Consider the following 19,515-nt stretch of genomic DNA (forward strand, 5'->3'; position numbering starts at 1 on the left):
TCAGACTAGATGTATAACTTCACAATTGGCTTTTTTCCCAGGAAATATAAGCATTTCCACATCACTAAGCATTAAGTTAATACGTGAAATGACTATTAGAACATTTAATCTGATTTAAAATAATTATACACATTCAAAATTTGGAAAACAAAAAGCATAAAGAAAATGAATCAATGCCTGTAATCCAATCACTCAGAAACAAGGATTTAAAAAATATTTTTATATATTTGCAACCACTATAAGTTCAAAAAAATAATTTAAAAACATAGTTAAGGTTTTCTCTTTTGTCTAATCACAAGTATTTCCTTATATCATTAAATATTCTTCTAGAACATTTTTATTTATGTAATTTTATTTTCTTATTTTTTAAAGTAGGCTCCACAGCCAGCATGGAGCCCAATGTGAGGCTTGAACTCACGACCCTGAGAACAAGACCTGAGTAAGATCAAGAGTTGGACACTCGAGTCACCCAGCAGCCTCAGAGAACATGATTTTTAATAGTTGCATATCACTCTTATAAAAGTACAAAGGTGTGCTAAATTAGCTATTTTACTATAGTTGGATATTTAGATTATTAAATCACTGAAAACAATGCTTATTTCCCCGTCTTTAAAGAAGAAATATATGGTCACAGAAAATTCAGTGAGCATGACAGTTAAAAGAAAAACATTTTTTATCAGATTTGGGGCTCCAGACCTAGTTCTTTCAGTATCTAGCCTCTCTATTTTCAAAGATAAAAACAGTATTTATCTCATAAGGTTGTTCTGAGGATGAAATGGGATTAATGTATGTAAAATACTTTTAGCCCAGTTCCTGCAGCACATGGTAAAGGCACAATAAATGTTGGTTATTCCAACTAGCTAGTAATATTCAAAATAAGTAAGATGGTATCATTTCTGCATATATATATATATATATTTTTTTTTTTTAAGATTTTTTTAGAGAGAGCGAGCGTGCACAAGTGGGTGCATGTGTGACCAGGGTGGGGGGAGGGGCAGAGGGAGAGGGAGAGAATCACAAGCAGACTCAGCACTGAGCACGGACCCCCAAGTGGGGCTGGATCTCACAATCCTGAGATCATGACCTGAGCCATAACCAAGAGTCGGATGCTTAACTGACTAAGCCACCCAGGCGCCCCATCATTTCTACATGTATTTTTGTCCATAGTTTGGAATCTTTGCTTAGGAGAAATTTTGCTTTGTAAGAAGAATTTCGAAGTCAAATGACAGTTAAGCATATCCCGAAACTGCTTTTGTTCACACCTATTCCAATTTACCCTGACATCTGCAGTCTAGGAAAATGTCTATCTTTCCATAGTTTCATCTGTAATATACACAAACACACATTTCTATCTGAGTTAAAAAATGAAAACTTGGGGCACCTGGGTGGCTCAGTCAGTTAAGCATCTGACTCTTGATTTCAGTTCAGGTCATAATCTCAGGGTCGTGATACTGAGCCCCCCACCGGGCTCCATGCTGGGTGGGGAGCCTGCTTAAGATTCTCTCTCTCCTCCCCTCCGTCCCTCTCCCCCCCCCCAAATAAGACAAGAAAACTTGTTTTAGTATGTATTTTTGTCTATTAGTGATACTGAAAATTAGGGATTTGTGTGTATTTGTGAAATGCCTCTTTGTATTCTTGGCCCATTTACCTTTCAAGGGCCAGTGTTTTCTTTCTTTGGTGCAAAAAGATGATTTTATTAAAGCATGGGGACAGGACCCGTGGGCAGAGAGAGCTGCTGCTGCTAGTGTTTGCTTATATATTTATATTTGAATTCTTCATATACCAGGAATTAATATTATCCTATGTCATATTTGTTACATATACCCGAGTCTACTATATGCTTTTTAATAATCTTGCTTTTGTCATGCATAAATGTCATTTTTTCCAGTGGTCAAAATTTTTTTAAATTTTTTTAAATTTTTATTTATTTGACAGAGAGAGACACACGAGAGAGGGAACACAAGCAGGGGGAGCGGGAGAGGGCGAAGCAGGCTTCCCGCAGAGCAGGGAGCCCGATGCGGGGATCCATCCCAGGACCCTGGGATCATGACCTGAGCCGAAGGCAGACACTTAACGACTGAGCCACCCAGGCGCCCCAATCCGTTTGTTTGAATATATCTCCTGCTTGAGAATCCAGAGCCACTTTGGCTCATCCTTTCCAGAAAAGCAAGGGACTTTTTACCACTCATCCTATTTTCAATTCTACTTGAGTACCTCTGACTTTCGGAGTCTTAATGTCTTACCAGCTGAGCTAGCTTAGCTACTAGACTTTAAAGGTATTTTTTGGTACTTCTGGTTCCTCAGCCTGAAATACAAATTAGCCTGTTTCTCATTGGCTTTTCTCTTAACAAGCTACTGTTTCAGTTTCTTCTGCTTTACTGAATCAGGTACAAGCCATCTGTCTACTTTTCATATTTTAAAATATTAACATCTCTTTAGTGATATTAAAATGATCCCCTATAGCTTTTTTTTCTTGTGGGTTTATTATCATTTTTATTCCTTTATTCTCATTTAGAGGGATTTCAGGAGGAAGACAGATTAACACATTATTCAATCTGCCCTATTTAAGAAGGACTTTCTAAACTTAAATGCAGTATAGGACATCGCAGAGGAAAAATATTAATTTGACCACTGGAGGGGCGCCTGCGTAGCTCAGTCGTTAAGCGTCTGCCTTCGGCTCAGGTCATGATCCCGGGGTCCTGGGATCAAGCCCTGCATTGGGCTCCCTGCTCCGTGGGAAGCCTGCTTCTCCCTCTCCTACTCCCCCTGCTTGTGTTCCCTCTCTCGCTGCATCTCTGTCAAATAAATAAATAAAATCTTAAAAACAAAGAAAACAAACAAAAAAAACACAAAGGGATCAAAGTGTTCAAGGGGATTAAGAGTACAAACCTCCAGTTATAAAATAAGTCACAGGGATATAAATTGCAGCATATGGAATATAGTCAATAATATTTTAATAATTCTGTACAGTGACAGATGGTAACTACACTTATCACGGTGTGCACTGAGTACTGTATATACATGCTAAATCACTAATGTTATATACCTGAAACTAATGTAATACTGAAGGTCAATTATACTTCAGTTAAAAACTTAAAACGTAAAATAAACACAAAAAAACAAGACGATCAAATGAAGGTGTATATAGTTAACAATGAGAATCCTAGCTTCCCTTTCCAGTGTTCAGAACACTACTAAAACACTGGCAGTCAAAGAGTAAAAAAACCCAAAGAGTGAAAAACTATATACGTTGACATTTGAGGGTTCCCCCCTGAAATGCCCATACCTAATCACTCTATGAATAAGGACTTTAAATCATAAATGTGTATGCCCAGGGGCACATGGGTGGCTCAGTCAGTTAAGTGTCTGACTCTTGTCAGGGTTCTGAGTTCAAGCACTGTGTTGGGTTCCACACTGGACATGGAGCCTACTTGGGCAAAAAAAAGAAAAAAAACGTGTTGGCCCAAACTAAGTAGCTTTTTAGTGTCACATTCTTAAATGTGAATAAAAGTCAAGGATCAGAAGAAAAAGATAAAAGAAATAAAAGAAACCTGGAGGAATAATTGGTACTGTGGGGGGGGGGGGGGACAAAAAATGTCAAACAACAAAAAAAGTACCCAGTATTCAACAAAAATTTATTAGGCATGCAAAAAAAAAGAAATATGGCCCATTCACAGGAGAAAAAGAAATCCTATAAATTGTTGAGAAATCCCAGACATTGGTTTTTCTAGATGAAGACTTAAATTAACTGTTTCATTTTACTTATTTATTTTTTAAAAGATTTTATTTATTTATTTGAGAGAGAAGGAGAGAGCACAAGCAGGGGGAGCTGCAGAGGGAGAGGGAGAAGCAGGCTCCCCAATGATCAGGGAACCCTGATGTGGGGCTCGATCCCAGGACCCTGAGATCATGACCTGAGCTGAAGGCAGACACTTAACTGACTGAACCACCCAGGCGCCCCTAAATCAACTGTTTTAAATACGCTCAAATAGCTAAAGGAAACCATGGGGGCAGGGGAGTGGGGGGAGAAAAAAGAATAATAATGTCTCATCAAATAGAGAATATCAATAAAGAGATAGAAATTATGGAAAAGAAGCAGAAGCTTGTTTCCGGAGCTGGAAAGTACAGTAGTAACTGAAATAAAAAACTCACTAGAGGGGTATAAGAGATTTGAGCAGGCAGAAAAAAGAATCCACAAACTTGAAAATAAGTCAGCTGAGATTATCCGCTTTGTGGGACAACAGCAAGAAAAAAGAATGAAGAAATATGAGAGCCTATGAGACCTGTGGCATACCATCAAGTGTACCATCATACAAGTAGCAGAGTGCCACAAGGAGAGGAAATGAGACAGAAAAAATGTCTGAAGAAATGGTTGAAAATTTTCTAAATTTGATAAAAGACATAAATCTAACACCCAAGCAGCTCAACAAACTCCAACTATGACAAGCCTGAGATCCACATTCACACACATTTTAATCTAAGCATTGAAAGTTAATTATAAAAAGTATTGAAAGCAGCAAAAGAGAAGCAACTCATCACATAGACCATAGACGGGCTCCTCAATGAGACTAACAGTTGATTTCTAATTCAAAACCATGCATGCCAAAAGGCACTGGAATGACATATTTAAAGGGCTGAAAGAAAAAACTGCCAATCAAGAATTTTACATCTCAGATAAAGAAAAACAGAGAGTTTGTTGCTATCAGACCTTCCTTAAAGAAATGCTAAAGTCCAAAAAGAAGAAGACGATAGCAGGAGGGGAAGAATGAAGGGGGGGAAATCGGAGGGGGAGATGAACCATGAGAGACGATGGACTCTGAAAAACAAACTGAGGGTTCTAGAGGGGAGAGGGGTGGGAGGATGGGTTAGCCTGGTGATGGGTATTGGGGAGGGCACGTCCTGCATGGAGCAGTGGGTGTTATGCACAAACAATGAATCATGGAACACTACATCAAAAACTAATGATGTAATGTATGGTGATTAACAATAAAAAATTTTTTAAAATACCAAAAAAAAAAGAAATGCTAAAAGTTCATCAGCTGAAAGGAAAGGATGCTATACACAGTAACTCCAAGTCATACAAAGAAATAAAGAACTCTGCTAAAGGTAGCTATACAGGTAAATATAAAAGTTAAAATTACTGTATTTTTGATTTGTAATTTTCTCTATATGGTTCAAAACTCAAATGTATAAAATAATTATAAATCTACATTAATGGTCACACAATGTATAAAGCTGTAAGGTGTGAGAATAATAAAGGAACAGAGCTGTTCTAGGAGCAGAGTTTCTGTATACTACTGGAGTTGATATAAATTCAAACTAGATTGTTGTAAATAGAAGGTGTTAATTGTAACCCTCAGAGCAAGAACTAAGGAAATAACAGATCTCTCTCTCTTTCACTCTATCTCTCTCAAATAAATAAAATCTTTTAAAAAACCCAGATTGAAATGTCAATGAATTAAATTCTGTAATCAAAAGGCAAAGACTAGCAGGAAGGATTTTTTAAAAAACAAACCATTATTCAATGACAGCCGACCCCTAACTTATCTTTGACATGATTTTCTGATTTTACAGTGGTGCAAAAGTGATAACTATACCAGTAGAAATCATACTTCAAATTTTAAATGTTGCTCTTTCCCTGGGCTAGCAACATGCAGTAAGATACTCCTGTGATGCTGAGCACAACAGTCAGCCAGGCAATCATGAGGGTAAACAAACAACACACTTATAATCCCTGTGCTCACACAACCATTTTATTTTTCACTTTCAGTAAAAATTAAGTGTGATATTCAACACTTGGTTATAAAATAGGCTTAGTGTTAGATGATTTTGCCCAACAGTAGGCTAATATAAGTGTTTTGAGCATTTTTTTTTAAAGATTTTATTTATTTGAGAGAGAGCTACAGCATAAGTTAGGGGGAGGGGCAGAGGCAGAGGGAGAAGCAGACTCCCCACTGAGCAGGAAGCCCAATGCGGGGCTCAATCCCAGGACCCTGGGACCATGACCTGAGCTGAAGGCAGACACTTAACCAGGTGCCCCTGTTCTGAGCATGTTTAAGCTAGGCTAAGCTATAATGTCCAATAGGTTAGGTGTATTCAATGCATGTTGACCTATAAAATTTCCAACTTACAATGGGTTTACTGGAACATAACCCCACTGTAAGTCTAGGAAGATCTGCATATGCCTATAAACCTCACTCTAAATCCAAAGACTCTAGATTGAAAGTGAAAGTTTGAAAAAATGATATACTATGTAAATAATAGCCAAAAGAGCTGAGTGGCTATACTACTATGAGATGAAAAAGACTTTAAATCAAAAAGCATCAATTCATCAAGAAGATATGTAACATTTACAAACATCTACATACCTAACAATACAGCTTTAAAATATATGAAGTAAAAACTGACACAACTGAAGGGAGAGTTACAGTTCTAAAATAATAGTTGGAAGCTTCAATATCCCACTTTCAATAACAGATATAACAGTCAGACAGAAGATCAATTAAGGAAATAGAGAACTTGAAAAATACTATAAAACAACAAGACCTAACAGACAGCTACAGAACATTCCATTCCACAACAGAATACATGTTCTCAAGTGCACGTGGAACATTTTCCAGGAGAGACCATATGTAGGTCAAAAAATAAGTCTCAATAAATTTAAAAAGACTAAAATCATTAAAAATATATTTTTAGACCACAATGGAATAAAACTAGAAATCAACAACAGAAGAAATATGGAGACAGGGCGCCTGGCTAGCTCATTTGGTGGAGTGTGCAATTCTTGATCTTGGGGTTGTGGGTTTGAGCCTCACGTAGGGTGTAGAGCTTACTTAAAAATAAATTCTTAAAAAAAACAAAAGGAAATATGGAGAATTCAAAGATGTGAAAATTAACACACTCCTAAACAACCAATGGGTCAAAGAAGGTATCACAATATAAAAACTTATACGATACAGTGAAATCAGTATTCATAAATTTATAGTTATAAACATATATATTAAAAAAGAAAAAATATCTCAAATCAATAACCAAATTTTATATCCTAAGGAACTACAAAATGAAAAGCAAACTAAACCCAATGCTAGTAGAGGGAGATTATAAATGAAGATTAAAGTGGAGATAAATAAAATATAGAATAGAAAAACAATACATAGAAGCAACAAAACCAAAAGTTGATTCTTTTAAAAGATCAACAAAACTGACAAACCTTTAGCTAGAATGACCAAGAAAAAAAGAAAGACTCACATTACTAAAATCAGGATTGAAAGTGGGGACATTACTATCATTCTTACAGAAATAAAAAGGATTGTAACAGAATACCATGAACAACTGTATGACAACAAAATAGATAATCTAGATGAAATGGATAAATTCCTAGAAACATACAAACTACCAAAACTGACACCAGAAGAATTAGAAAATCTAAAGACAAACAAACAAACAAACTCCTAAGAAACAACCTATAAGAAGAAACTGAATCACTCATTAAAAAACTTCCAGGGGTGCCTAGGTGGCTCAGTCAGTTAAATGTCTGCCTTTGGCTTGGGTCATGATCTTGGGGTCCCTCTGCCCCTCCCCCGGCTCATGCTCCCTCTCAAATAAATAAAATCTTTAAAAAATCCCTCAAAATAAAAAACCTTCCAAAAGGGCACCTGGGTAGCTCAGCTGATTAAACGTCCAACTCTTGGTTTTGGCTCAGGTCACCATCTCAGGGTTGGGGGACTTGAGCCCCATGTGAGTCTCCACGCTCAGTGGGGAGTCAGCTTAGGACTCCCTCTCCTCTCCTTCTACCCCTCCCCCTGCGCACATGCTCCCTTTCACTGTCTTTCAAATAAATAAAATCTTACAAAATAAAACAAAAAAACCCTTCCAACAAAGAAAAGCCTAGGATCAGATTCTACCAAACATTTAAAGAGTAAGTAACACCAATTGTTCCTTTTTCAAGAAATGGAAGATGAGGGAACATTTTCTAACTCATCTGTGAGGTCAAACTAACATGACACCAAAGACAGACAAAGACATCACAAACACCAAAAAGAAAACTATAGGCCAGTATCCTTAACAAATAAGGATGGAAAAATCATCAACAGAATACAGGTCAACTAAATGGATTATACACCATGACCAATTGGGCTTTATCTTAAGAATACAAGGTGGTGGGGTGCCTGGGTGGCTCAGTTGGTTAAGCGGCTGCCTTCAGCCCTGCTCGGCGGGAAGCCTGCTTTTCCCTCTCCCTCTGCCTGCTGCTCCCCCTGCCTGTGCTCTGTCAAATAGATAAGATCTTAAAAAAAAAATTAATTAAAAAAAAGAATACAAGGTGGCTTGACATAAGAAAATGCACCAATGTAATACAACACATTAACGGAATGAAGGAAAGAAAGCACACGATCATCTTGAAGCAGAAAAAGCATCTGAGAAAATCCCACTCTTCTTTCATGATAAATATACTCAACAAACTAGACATGGAAGAGAACTTCCTTAACATGATAAAAGGAATTTATGAAAAATCCACAGCTAACATCCAACTCAGATCAGGAATGAGAAAAGCATGTCCACTCTTACCACTTGTATTTGACAGTGTTTTGAAGTTCTAGCCAGGGCAATTAGGCAAGAAAAAGAAATAAAGGTATTTAAATTGGAAGGAAAGAAGTAAAATTAAATCTATTTCATTTGTGGATGCCATAATCTCATATAAAGAAAATCCTAAAGAATCCACAAAACCACCTATTAGAGCTGATAAATGAATTCAGCAAAATTGCATGATACAAGATCAACATACAAAAAGCAGCTGTATTTCTGTGCCCTAGCAATGAACAAACCAAAAATAAAATTTCTGAAAAAGTTCAATTTATGACAGCATCAAAAAGAACAAAACGTTTATTCAACACCTTCTCCATCAAATCCTTAATGGCCTTTTTTGAAGAAATGGACAAGCTAACCATAAAATTCATACAAAATTGCAAGAGACCCCTAATAATCAAAACAATCTTGGGTGCCTTCGGCTCAGGTCATTATCCTGGAGTTCCAGAATCAAGTCCCACATCAGGCTCCCTGCTGAGCAGGGAGTCTGCTTCTCCCTCTGCCTCTGCTCCTCCCCCTGCTCATTCTCTCTCTCTGTCTCTATCTCTCAAATAAATAAAAGTCCTGGGATTGAGCCCTGCATCAGGCTCCCTGCTCAGCAGGGGGTCTGCTTCTCCTGCTCCCTCCCCCGACTTGTGCGTGCGTTCTCTCTCAAATGAATAAATAAAATTGTTAAAAAAAGAATTAGAGGTATCAGTATGATTTGTATCTGGAAACCATAAGATGTGTACGTGTAGGTATACATAGTTATAGCTCCTAGTTCTTTCTGTCTGCCGAGAATCTGAAAGCAATGACTCCCTGGTAATAGTGAGTACACTTAGCATCCAGAACACAATTTCTAAATACCATTTCCATCTGAAGAAGTCAGGGCTTTTAAAGAGAAATGGCTAATGCCAGGGCTGGGATAAACACAAGAAGAGCCTCGAACATTTGTTGTATTAAATGTAAAGAATTAAGGAAAAATGGGGACATGTCAAAAGTACACAAAAGAGGAACCAGTTCAACAGGGCTCCCATTGGCCAAATCAAGATATAACTGGAAAGGTCTCACAGAGATCCATGATAAAGCTTGTTAAAACTACCCCTCCCAGGCGCCTGGGTGGCTCAGTTGGTTGGGCGACTGCCTTCGGCTCAGGTCATGGTCCTGGATACCCTGAATCGAGTCCCACGCTGGGCTCCCTGCTCGGCGGGGCGTCTGCTTCTCCCTCTGACCCTAACCCCTCTTGTGCTCTCTCACATAAATGAAATAAAATCTTTAAAAAAAAAGGCTGCCCTTCCCCTGGTTTCAAAACATTACCTCTCTGTAGAACTGAATAAAGGCCCACAGCACTCTTTGTGATCCTAGCAGGACAGGCCTCCATCCTATGTACCCTCTCAAATTCCATCTGCTACACCATTAACAAACTACCCTAAGAGACCAAGCCAAGGAGGAGACTGTAATTCAGTCAGATTGTCCACCTACTGGGGTGACTGGGTGGCTCAGTTGGTTAAGCGTCTGCCTTTGGCTCAGGTCATGATCCCAGGGTCCTAGAATTGAGCCCCACCACTGGGCTCCCTGCTCAGTGGGGAGTCTGCTTCTCCCTCTGCCCCTCCCCCCCACTTGTGCTCTCTCTCAAATAAATAAAATCTTAAAAAACAAAACAAAACAGAACAAACTCTCCAACCTGTAGAGCTCTCCCTAGACAAAGACGGGAGCAGCAATAAAGATAATAACTACAATGGACTAAAAACATCAAATATACTTAAATCCATGAATAAATAATAATATTTGAAAACAAAACTAAAAAACAAATTGTCACCACTGAAGTATGATGCCAATGAACAGATTCATTCTTTTGCAAAGCTGGCAACTGAAGAAAGAGAATCCTTCCCCATATGAATTATACTACTAAGGAACCAAATAGTAGATGTAGGGAAATTTCTCTATATAGAAGTATCCAAGCCAATAAAATGAAATATAAATTTAAAAGTAGCACCGTTTTTGCAACCTAATAAATTAATGAGCCTTGGCACTGATCATCAATGACTGCTAACATGACAAAGGACAGCAAGCCTCCTGAAACAATGAATAAATAACACACATCAAGGTTTTTAGAACAAATAATAAATATTCTATTCAAATTTCTTTCAACTTGTTCTGTAACTGAACCATCCCCATTTCATTTATAGTCTCTAAATCAAGGGTAGCAAACTTTTTCTGTAAGGGGACAAATGGTAAATATTTTAGGCTTTGTTGATCATAGGGTCTTTGTCTTAACCACTCAACTCTGCCTCTTCCAGTTGTAGCTAGAAAGTAGCCATGAACAGGTAAATGAGTGGACATGACTTTCTTTAAAACAACATGTGTGGAAAAGAATTTAGCTTATGGACTATAATTTGCTGAGTAGTTACCTCTGCCCTAAATGATAAGGTAGAGAAATCAATGATTGCTAATGATAAATTAATTCTTCCGAGAGGAAAAGTTAATCTGGTAATTATTGTCTAATCCTCAAATCTAAATCAGCAGAAGGAAAGGTCACCATCATTCTCAGGCTGACCGTTCCTTTAATTTATTTTGCTAATTTGAAATGTGTGAGAAATATTAAGGTGTCCTGATGATTCTGAGTCCAAAAGTTTATAATTTTTTTTAAAGATTTTATTTATTCATTTGAGACACAGAGATACAGAGAGAGAAAGCATGAGCAGGGAGAGAGGCAGAGGGAGAAGCAGGCTCCTCGCTGAGCTAGGAGCCCGTGACCCTGGGATCATGACCTGAGACGAAGGCAGACACTTAACCATCTGAGCCACCCAGGCGCCCCAAAAGTTTATAATTTTTCAAACTGTAATAAAGCAAATCTCTGAATATGTTAGGAATCCAGTAATAACTTTACTGAGTCAACTTGACACATGTAGGTATATATACATAGGTATATTTCTAAAATTATTCTTAGATTATTCTAAATTATCTCTAAATTAGAAATAATTTAGACAGTTGGACCTCACCTTATCAGAAAACCAAATGAGCCTGGAATCTTCGTAATACCTAAACATGCCATATTTAGGATCCAACAATTCTCTCATGATGAGCAAGAAAAATTCTTTGCGTACTCCTCCTGCATCAACAGCGTCTTCTCCAACAAATATAACCTACAATAGTATAATGCAAACACTGAACGTAAAGAAATGGAAGTATATTCTGGAGAGCCGAGAGAGAGCCAAGAGCCCATAACATGTAATTTATTAACAATAAATGCTCAGCAGTTAAAAACTATTAATTGCTGAGCATATATTGTAATATATATAACAGAAAATGTCAAATTACCTTGAGTGGCTTTTTGTAGTCTATATTCTTTGTTTTCCTAAGGACTTCCATTGCATCTCCTACAATATTTTCTCTACGCACCACTAGAATTAAGCAGGGATTCACAGATTCAATTACTGGGAGAAAAAGAGAGGAGACATTCTGTCTGTGGGCCTGGTCAATAGCCATCTAGAAAACAAAAGATTAAAATTTTAATAGCAATGCTATAAAGAAACTAATGTGACTAGGTAAGCTAACTTCTACCTATTGATTATAATCCTATATTTATAATTCCTATAATACTACCTATACTACTGAATTCACAGAGCACCTAATACCGTTATAAGCTTAATAAAACTGTATTCTCAGCATAAAGACTATCCTTTTGAATGTTTAGACTGAAGTATATCTAATGATACCATTAAACAAGCAAGGAACTATAATATGGTAAATCTGAACACTGCTATTTCTCAAAAAACAACATGGATGAAGAGTGAGAAGAAAAAGAAAACAACATTAAAACAACCTCTAATGAGAATAAGGAACAGCCTGGCTAAGTAGTATTATAGAAATTCATCTAGTACAGTGATCACCACATGTGCTCACAAACCAAGCATTTGGCCTTCACCATCTAAAACCTTTGTTTTTTTTGTATGGTTTTTCCTGTGTTCTTGTTCTAAAATGGAATATACTATATATTAAAAGCATGAGGCAATTATTGTTTTAACAATGACTATCCAAAAACTGGTTCACCAGCTATTAGTATAAACCCTATAAAAATACTTATTTCTTCTGTTGATGAAAATGGATATAAGCACCTCTAAAATTCCCCTAGTATTTATGCTTTAAATATCTGGAGGCATTTAAAATACTAAATGCATTTATTTTAAAGGAATGAAAATAACTATCAAAATTGGGGTGGGGATAATTTTTTTTAAAGCATTTTTAGAATATTAACTGCTCAAGGTTTCTTCCCATCTTTCTCTTAGTCCTTAGCTTCTACCATCTGATACTCTGCTAAAAACTCAAAACCTTTTTAATTTACAGGCTGAAAACATAAAGCAAATCTACTGTAGCTCTCAAAGCTCTTTTTTAACATAAGTCAGTTAAAAAAAACTCATTATAAATGAAAAAATGTTCAACATAAAACAGAGCAGGTTGGGGGAGAAAAGAGAGAGAGGAGCAGGAGATGACTAATCTTAGGAAAATGCCTTATTACTAAAAACTTTCTTCAAGGAAACTTCATATCCTCCCCCTAACAAGTGATCAAATTCCTCTTACTTTACTTCATCTCATCTCTAGTTACTTCCATTTTTTACCAAGTATATAAATATGGAATATATAATGAAGCAAGATTTGAAACAAACCAATGTTTATCAAGGAAACTAGTAAAACTGTTTACAAAAATTGCATATTTCTGTAACAAAAAGGCTCATACCTTTTTTTAGATATAAAATTATTAAAGGCTATTCTATTTTCATTTAAATATACATAAGTAGCCCTCATAAGAATATACATGTAACCAATGCAACAGTCTTCTTTATAAGGTACCAAAGGTACTTTGCAAAAGCCAGACCACTGAGGTACAGAATGTTCCCAAGGATTACTGATTATAGGCAAAATTCAAATATTTACTTTTTAAAAAACCTCACAGAAACAATTCAAAAACCATTCTCAAATCAGTTTTGTATTAAACTATATTTTACCTGCATCTGTAACACTGCATCTGTCTGTAACAGAGTAGTTTTTGCTTGGGCATCAAATACAAATGGATATGTGCAGATTGTAACAGGGATATCTGCCAACTAGAAATAAAAAATTAACATATTAGTACAAATTGACTTGTGATATATTTTTTTGTAGGTGCTGTCATTTCTTTTAAAGCTGATCAGATTCTTGGTTTATTCACTTATCTGCTGTTCAGGAATTATAACTAAAACATACTGCTTACTTCCAAATATGGAATTTTTACTGATAATCAGGTGAGGCACTGGAATAACCTCAATTCCCAATAACCCCAATTGTAGGAGGGAATTGTATACTTCAAAGTCCATACAATTGTAAATTCCAAGATTCAGTGAATTAGGCTGCAAATATATTCTAAAACTGGGGGCTCCTGGGCACCTGGGTGGTTCAGTCAGTTAAGCATCCAACTGTTGATTTCAGCTCAGGTCACAATCTCAGGATTGTGAGATCTAGCCCCACATCGGGCTTCGTGCTGGGCATGGAGCCTGCTTAAGACTCTCTTCTCTCTCCCCGCCTCTTTTCCTCTCTCCCCTCCCTCTCTCCCTCTTAAAAATAAAAATAAAATAAAATTGGGGGCTCCTATGTTAAATACATTACCCAGTTCTTATATTTTAGGGCTACTCTAGCAACTGAGGCCAATAATAAGCAATCTGATTATTCATTCATTTAACAGGTATTTATTGTATGTCATTAGAGTGCCAACAAATAAGTCTAACAATCTTTCGTTCATTTTAACCTACAAAATTAGCACCACCAGTATTATTTTCTGTCAACCTTTGAAGTTGAGAAAACTGAAATATTATTACCATTATCACACATTAATCACTTTACATTTATCCTAGCAAGTAATACAGTGATTGATCGCTAAGTATTTTAACAATGCAGAAAAATACAAAGAGCTATGCATTTCCAGCCACAGATTCTTGCAGTTGGAGGAGGATTCCTACCAGGTACCCAACAAGGCAATGTTTTTGTGTCAGCCCTGAAACAGAGCCCCCTGCTGTAAAGTTTCTGTGAAGACAATACACCATGAAACAACCCACTTCTTAAGTGCTTAGGAAGTTCTCTTTATTTAAAGTCTGAATTCACATTTTTATACATTACTATGCATCACTTCATTTGTATTTCAGTCTTCATTGCAGGAAAGCATATACGGTTTAACATATTTCAAGTCCCCAGGCTCTCTCTAAATTGTCTTTCTTCTACAGTAAACATTCCCAGTTTTTCCAGCCATTCTGAATATGGTTTCCAGCCCTTCTCCAACCTAAATGCCTTCTTTTAAATAAGTCTCTCTTAACGAAAACAAACAAAATAATTCAATAGGGCCCAAACAGTATAGAATATGATGAGATTATCAACTCTTTATTGTCAACATATAAGACAGCAGGCTGAGTTATATTAACCTTAAATCATCATTCTTCACTGTTCTTCATATGACAATTTTTACCTTGATCCTGTATTTGTGTCACTACCTACTGATGGTAGAAAGTGATTTCACTACTCTGAAACTCAAAACTACCAAGATGATTTCTAAGGTCCTTTCTGGTTCCAAAAGTCTATGATTTCATAATTTTATGTACTATTTCTGTGTGAAGATGAGGACGCAAACAATACTAGGCCTATGATACAAAGTTAATTCTAAATGTTTCACTGGTTCAAGTGCTGGGAAAAAATAAAACAAAACAATAAAACCTAAAGTCTATAACAGAAGTATAAAAGAAGTACTATAATGATCCCAAGTGTTAAAAAAAAAAGGTGGTTTAGGTTTGTTGATAATGTAAACTAAAGTGCTAGAACTTTATATGTTAAGATAGTGTATTATACAAAGTGAGGAAGATGACCATGAGTTTATTTAACTTTATGATCATTCTGAGTATCAATTATTAGTTTAAAAACTGAAAATCATTTTAGTTCTCTAATATAAAGTATTTTTTACCTTACTGGGTAAGCATTTGTCAGACTTTAAAAGTCTGCTTTTCTCATTACAAAGGACACATATTAATTTTATACTGGGAGACTTTAGGAGGGTAGAAACTATTTTAACACAAATATTGTTGAAGGGCATCATATAGGTGTAATGCTAACTAAAACAGAAGTTTTATTTTTCTTCAGAAAATTCCTCTGAAATGTTATATAGGACAATTCCTATATACTTATTAAAAAAATAAAAGTCACACAAAACAGGAACCTTTTGCTCTATCACTTTTTTTTTTAAAGATTTTATTTATTTATTCATGAGAGACAGAGAGAGAGAGAGAGAGAGAGTCAGAGGCAGAGGGAGAAGCAGGCTCCCCACGGAGCAGGGAGCCTGATGCGGGACTCGATCCCAGGACCCTGGGATCATGACCTGAGCCGAAGGCAAACGCTTAACCGACTGAGCCACCCAGGCGTCCCTGCTCTCCTATCACTTAAGACAAAACAGAGTATATCTCACTCTGGACATGAGACTGCATTACACCAAACTTACCTCAGTTAATCCATGGTTGACATCCTAAGACAGCAGTGCAGAATGTAACAGTAATGAAAGAGCAATGTTAGTGTCCAAATTTAACTATTCCTATTCAAAGTAGCATTTCATATATTTTGCTACAGAATATTGAATTAATGAAGTAGATCAAAATACACCTAAAACAAAACTTACCCTTTGCACTTGCACCTTATGTATCTCTATCTATAAAAATAAGAACTTTGTTTCATGTGTCTGTGGTCATAAAATTATCAAGGCTTGAACATAATGAAATTTGGCTTTAGCAACTAAGCACCCCATTTGTAGAATTTAGGTAGAATAGGAAAACTAAACCTAAACTTGGTCTAGAAGATGTAATTTTATGTCTCACAGTTACTCCACCTGGAAAAATGGAGAAAATATTCCCCAGACTTCAGGACTTGATTAATTTTGACAAAATGTTTGAAAAGTCTTTAGTAGATTAAAACGCTATATGTAAAAAAAGTGAAGAAAATTAAGCCATTAGTTATTTTAACTGAGTCATTGTAATTTGTGTGCTTCCCCTATAATAAACTGTAAACATCAGTATAACGGTTGTCAGTGAGTTCTACGAGAACTTGAAACCAATTATTGAACCTAAAGGTGGGTGTGGGGAACCCCCCAAAATTTCAATTTGTGCCAGAAGTGAGGGGAGTCTTGTGTGAACTATTCCCTCTAACTTCGTAGTATGCTAAATGCTCGCATGCCTTGGGGGTACCTTTGGACACTTTAAGATATGAGCAAAAACTTACGGTTCTCTCACTATATTGTGCTAAATAAAACCAAAGCAGTATGAGCCTAAGCAAAATATGACTCCATACAAATCCTATTCAGAGAAACATAATTACTGATTATTTTCTTTCAAAAAATTCAGAGTACGAAGTTTTCACTAGATAAGTGCCCCCACTGTCAATATTAACAAGAACATATTTAGAAGCTGTACTGCAGAGAAAGCCTTTTAGATTACACTCAGTTTAATTTGAAACCAACTTAAAAGGAACATCTGACATTCTTTTATAGTATATCTTGTGGGACATTTAAAAAGTACTATTATTGCTATGAAAGTCTAAACAAGCAAAGAAACACCTTTCAATATTTTCTGGCTACCTATAGCCTGCTTGATAACTACACTAGATACCAAGACAGTTTAGATCATGGGAGATTAATTTTTTTAAGCAAATAATAAAACAATATATAAGCACTATTTTTTTATTGCTACATGTAAATAGATAAAGGTGCTATGCATATCATTATGCACTGGGGAAGTCAGTGAGATTGTTAGAATTTATGGTGTGACTAAACCATACTAAAGCAGAACCTAAGTTTGACTGTAAGCTGAAAAGGATATAGGAAATAATGGGACATATGGAAAATTTGATAGATATCAAGTAGAATGATTGTCTAGGAGAGCAGCATCAAAGGGTAAACCAGATTAAGATCATTATTAGAAATTTCAGTTTAAGGGTTAAGGATCATAGACAAAAGCTCATTTTTTTTTAAAGATTTTATTTATTTAGCTGAGCAGGGAGCCCAATGTGGGGCTCAATCCCAGGATGCCAAGATCATGACCTGAGCTGAAGGCAGATGCTTAACAACTGAGCCACCCAGGTGCCCTGAAGCTCAAACATTTTTAAAAAGGTAAATGCAAAAAGAAAAAAAGGTAAATGCTTAAAAGAGCAATGGCTGAACTCTTCTAAGAAATATTAGAGTTGCAAGGTAGTTGTTATATTAGTTGCAAAGTAGTCAAAGTCAAAGTAGTATTTCCAAGAGAATTTTAAAAGGAAAACAAAGTCAAGTGGGGGTTGGAGATGGGCTATCATAAAACATGTGAGGTAAATTAAAGGTCTATTACTAAAAATTCAACATATCATTCAATGTGTGACCTACTATTGGCTCCAAATCCACATACTCAAGCACTAGTTGTTGGCTGTTTTTAGATGGGAGTCCTAAAAATGGGTCAAGGTATGCCTAATTTTAGTTACTCAATGTCCTAGAAGCTGGAGTGAGAAAGGCTTGAAGCAATGTTCAAAAGTCAGGTTCTCATGGTCTAAAACAGACTTCACTAAGGATGCTTTTAATACCAATGATTAATGATGGTTCCAGTTGGTTATAGACAAAAAGATGGAGCTCCTCAGCACGTTTTAGTTTCAACTAGTTACTTACAGCAAAACATTATATCACTGCTGGTGTCATCTTGATATAATGACATAACACAGGATTATTCTAAGAAGACATAAAGAGGGGATACTGAAGTTGATGAAGTAATTCCAGTAAAAATGAAAGGTCTTGGTAACTAGATAGAAACAAGATAACTTCTAAAACATGAAGGAAATGGAAATATGTAAACATAATTTGGTAATCCAAGGCATAAGGAGTTAGTCGAAGAATTTAGTCAGCAAAATATTAATGCCATTAAAAAGGATTAAGAGAGCTTAAAAAGCAAGGATGAACTTTTCTAGGAAATATTACAGTTGCAAAGGAGCACAAATGTACTTTTCTTCTTTTTATTTAATGAGAACAAAACTCAAACCCAGAAAGTACTGATGTATCTTTCCTAAGCTGGTCTCCCCAACTGCTGCATCAGTCTATCTTTCTAGTTTGCTGGTGAACATGTCACATAGCTAGCTCAGCGCTGTCCAAAGTTAAAGTACAACTTTATTTCCATCGAACAAAGACAGTGATGATTTATACAAAAGCACTAGTATCAAATATATGACTTATGACTTAAAAAATATATATATGTAAGGTAGCATCAAAGACTGTAAAAATTTCACCAAGTATTTTCACTAGTATCTACTTGTATCTGCATGCCTTACATAGCTATACAGTTCTTGAAATAAGTGAGTATGTATTTTTAAAAATGCCTAACATTAATCGTATAGTAATTCAAACAAGCAGACCCAGCACATACCTTTCTATACTTCAGTCTAAATCAGTCAATTTTTACTAAATAAATACTGATGATATGTATGTACAGTAATTAGAAGTATAAGAAAGGGAAGAAAAAAGAGCAGAGTTTAGTAGCAACCACTGAAGTATTTTCAACTTAAAAGCAAAGTTAAAAGAGGGTAAGGAAATATACAACTGAGAACAGTACTACAAAGTGGAGAAAAATCAAATAGCAGAAGAGAAAGAGAACCCATGTGCCATTTTATTTTGCCAAGAGATTAACTGTAGAAGGAGAAAAATAGAAAAAAGCAAAAGGAATTCAACTGAAAAAAAAAAGTTTCATACACCAAGATCAGAGTATTGAAAAACAAAAAACAGAGAAGCTTACATAGGATTCAAACAAAAACTTTATAAAAACATGTAAAAAGAAAGAGGGAAAAAGGGATGGGAAAATGAAAGGGGATGAGGTAAAGTTAGAAGTCTCAGCAGTACAAAAGGATATTATAAGAAAAGCAAAGAACTTCACAGAATTA

General features: G+C 36.0%; 1 protein-coding gene across 4 annotated transcripts in view; it reads right to left on the minus strand.

Moving 5' to 3' along the window:
• Positions 1–19,515, minus strand: part of HERC4 (HECT and RLD domain containing E3 ubiquitin protein ligase 4) — a 132,175-nt gene that overhangs the window by 16,554 nt on the left and 96,106 nt on the right. For 3 of the 4 annotated variants that reach the window (XM_027591197.2, XM_035724145.1, XM_027591181.2), the window contains 4 exons: positions 16,076–16,099; positions 13,569–13,667; positions 11,884–12,051; positions 11,565–11,708 (listed from right to left, as the gene is read on the minus strand). In XM_027591197.2, coding sequence (XP_027446998.1) covers positions 11,565–11,708; positions 11,884–12,051; positions 13,569–13,667; positions 16,076–16,099 — 435 coding nt within the window. The remainder of the gene's footprint in view (positions 1–11,564; positions 11,709–11,883; positions 12,052–13,568; positions 13,668–16,075; positions 16,100–19,515) is intronic. The other variant, XM_027591189.2, reaches the window with a different exon arrangement.

Source organism: Zalophus californianus, chromosome 15, assembly GCF_009762305.2.
Source record: "Zalophus californianus isolate mZalCal1 chromosome 15, mZalCal1.pri.v2, whole genome shotgun sequence".
Lineage (NCBI taxonomy): Eukaryota > Metazoa > Chordata > Mammalia > Carnivora > Otariidae > Zalophus > Zalophus californianus.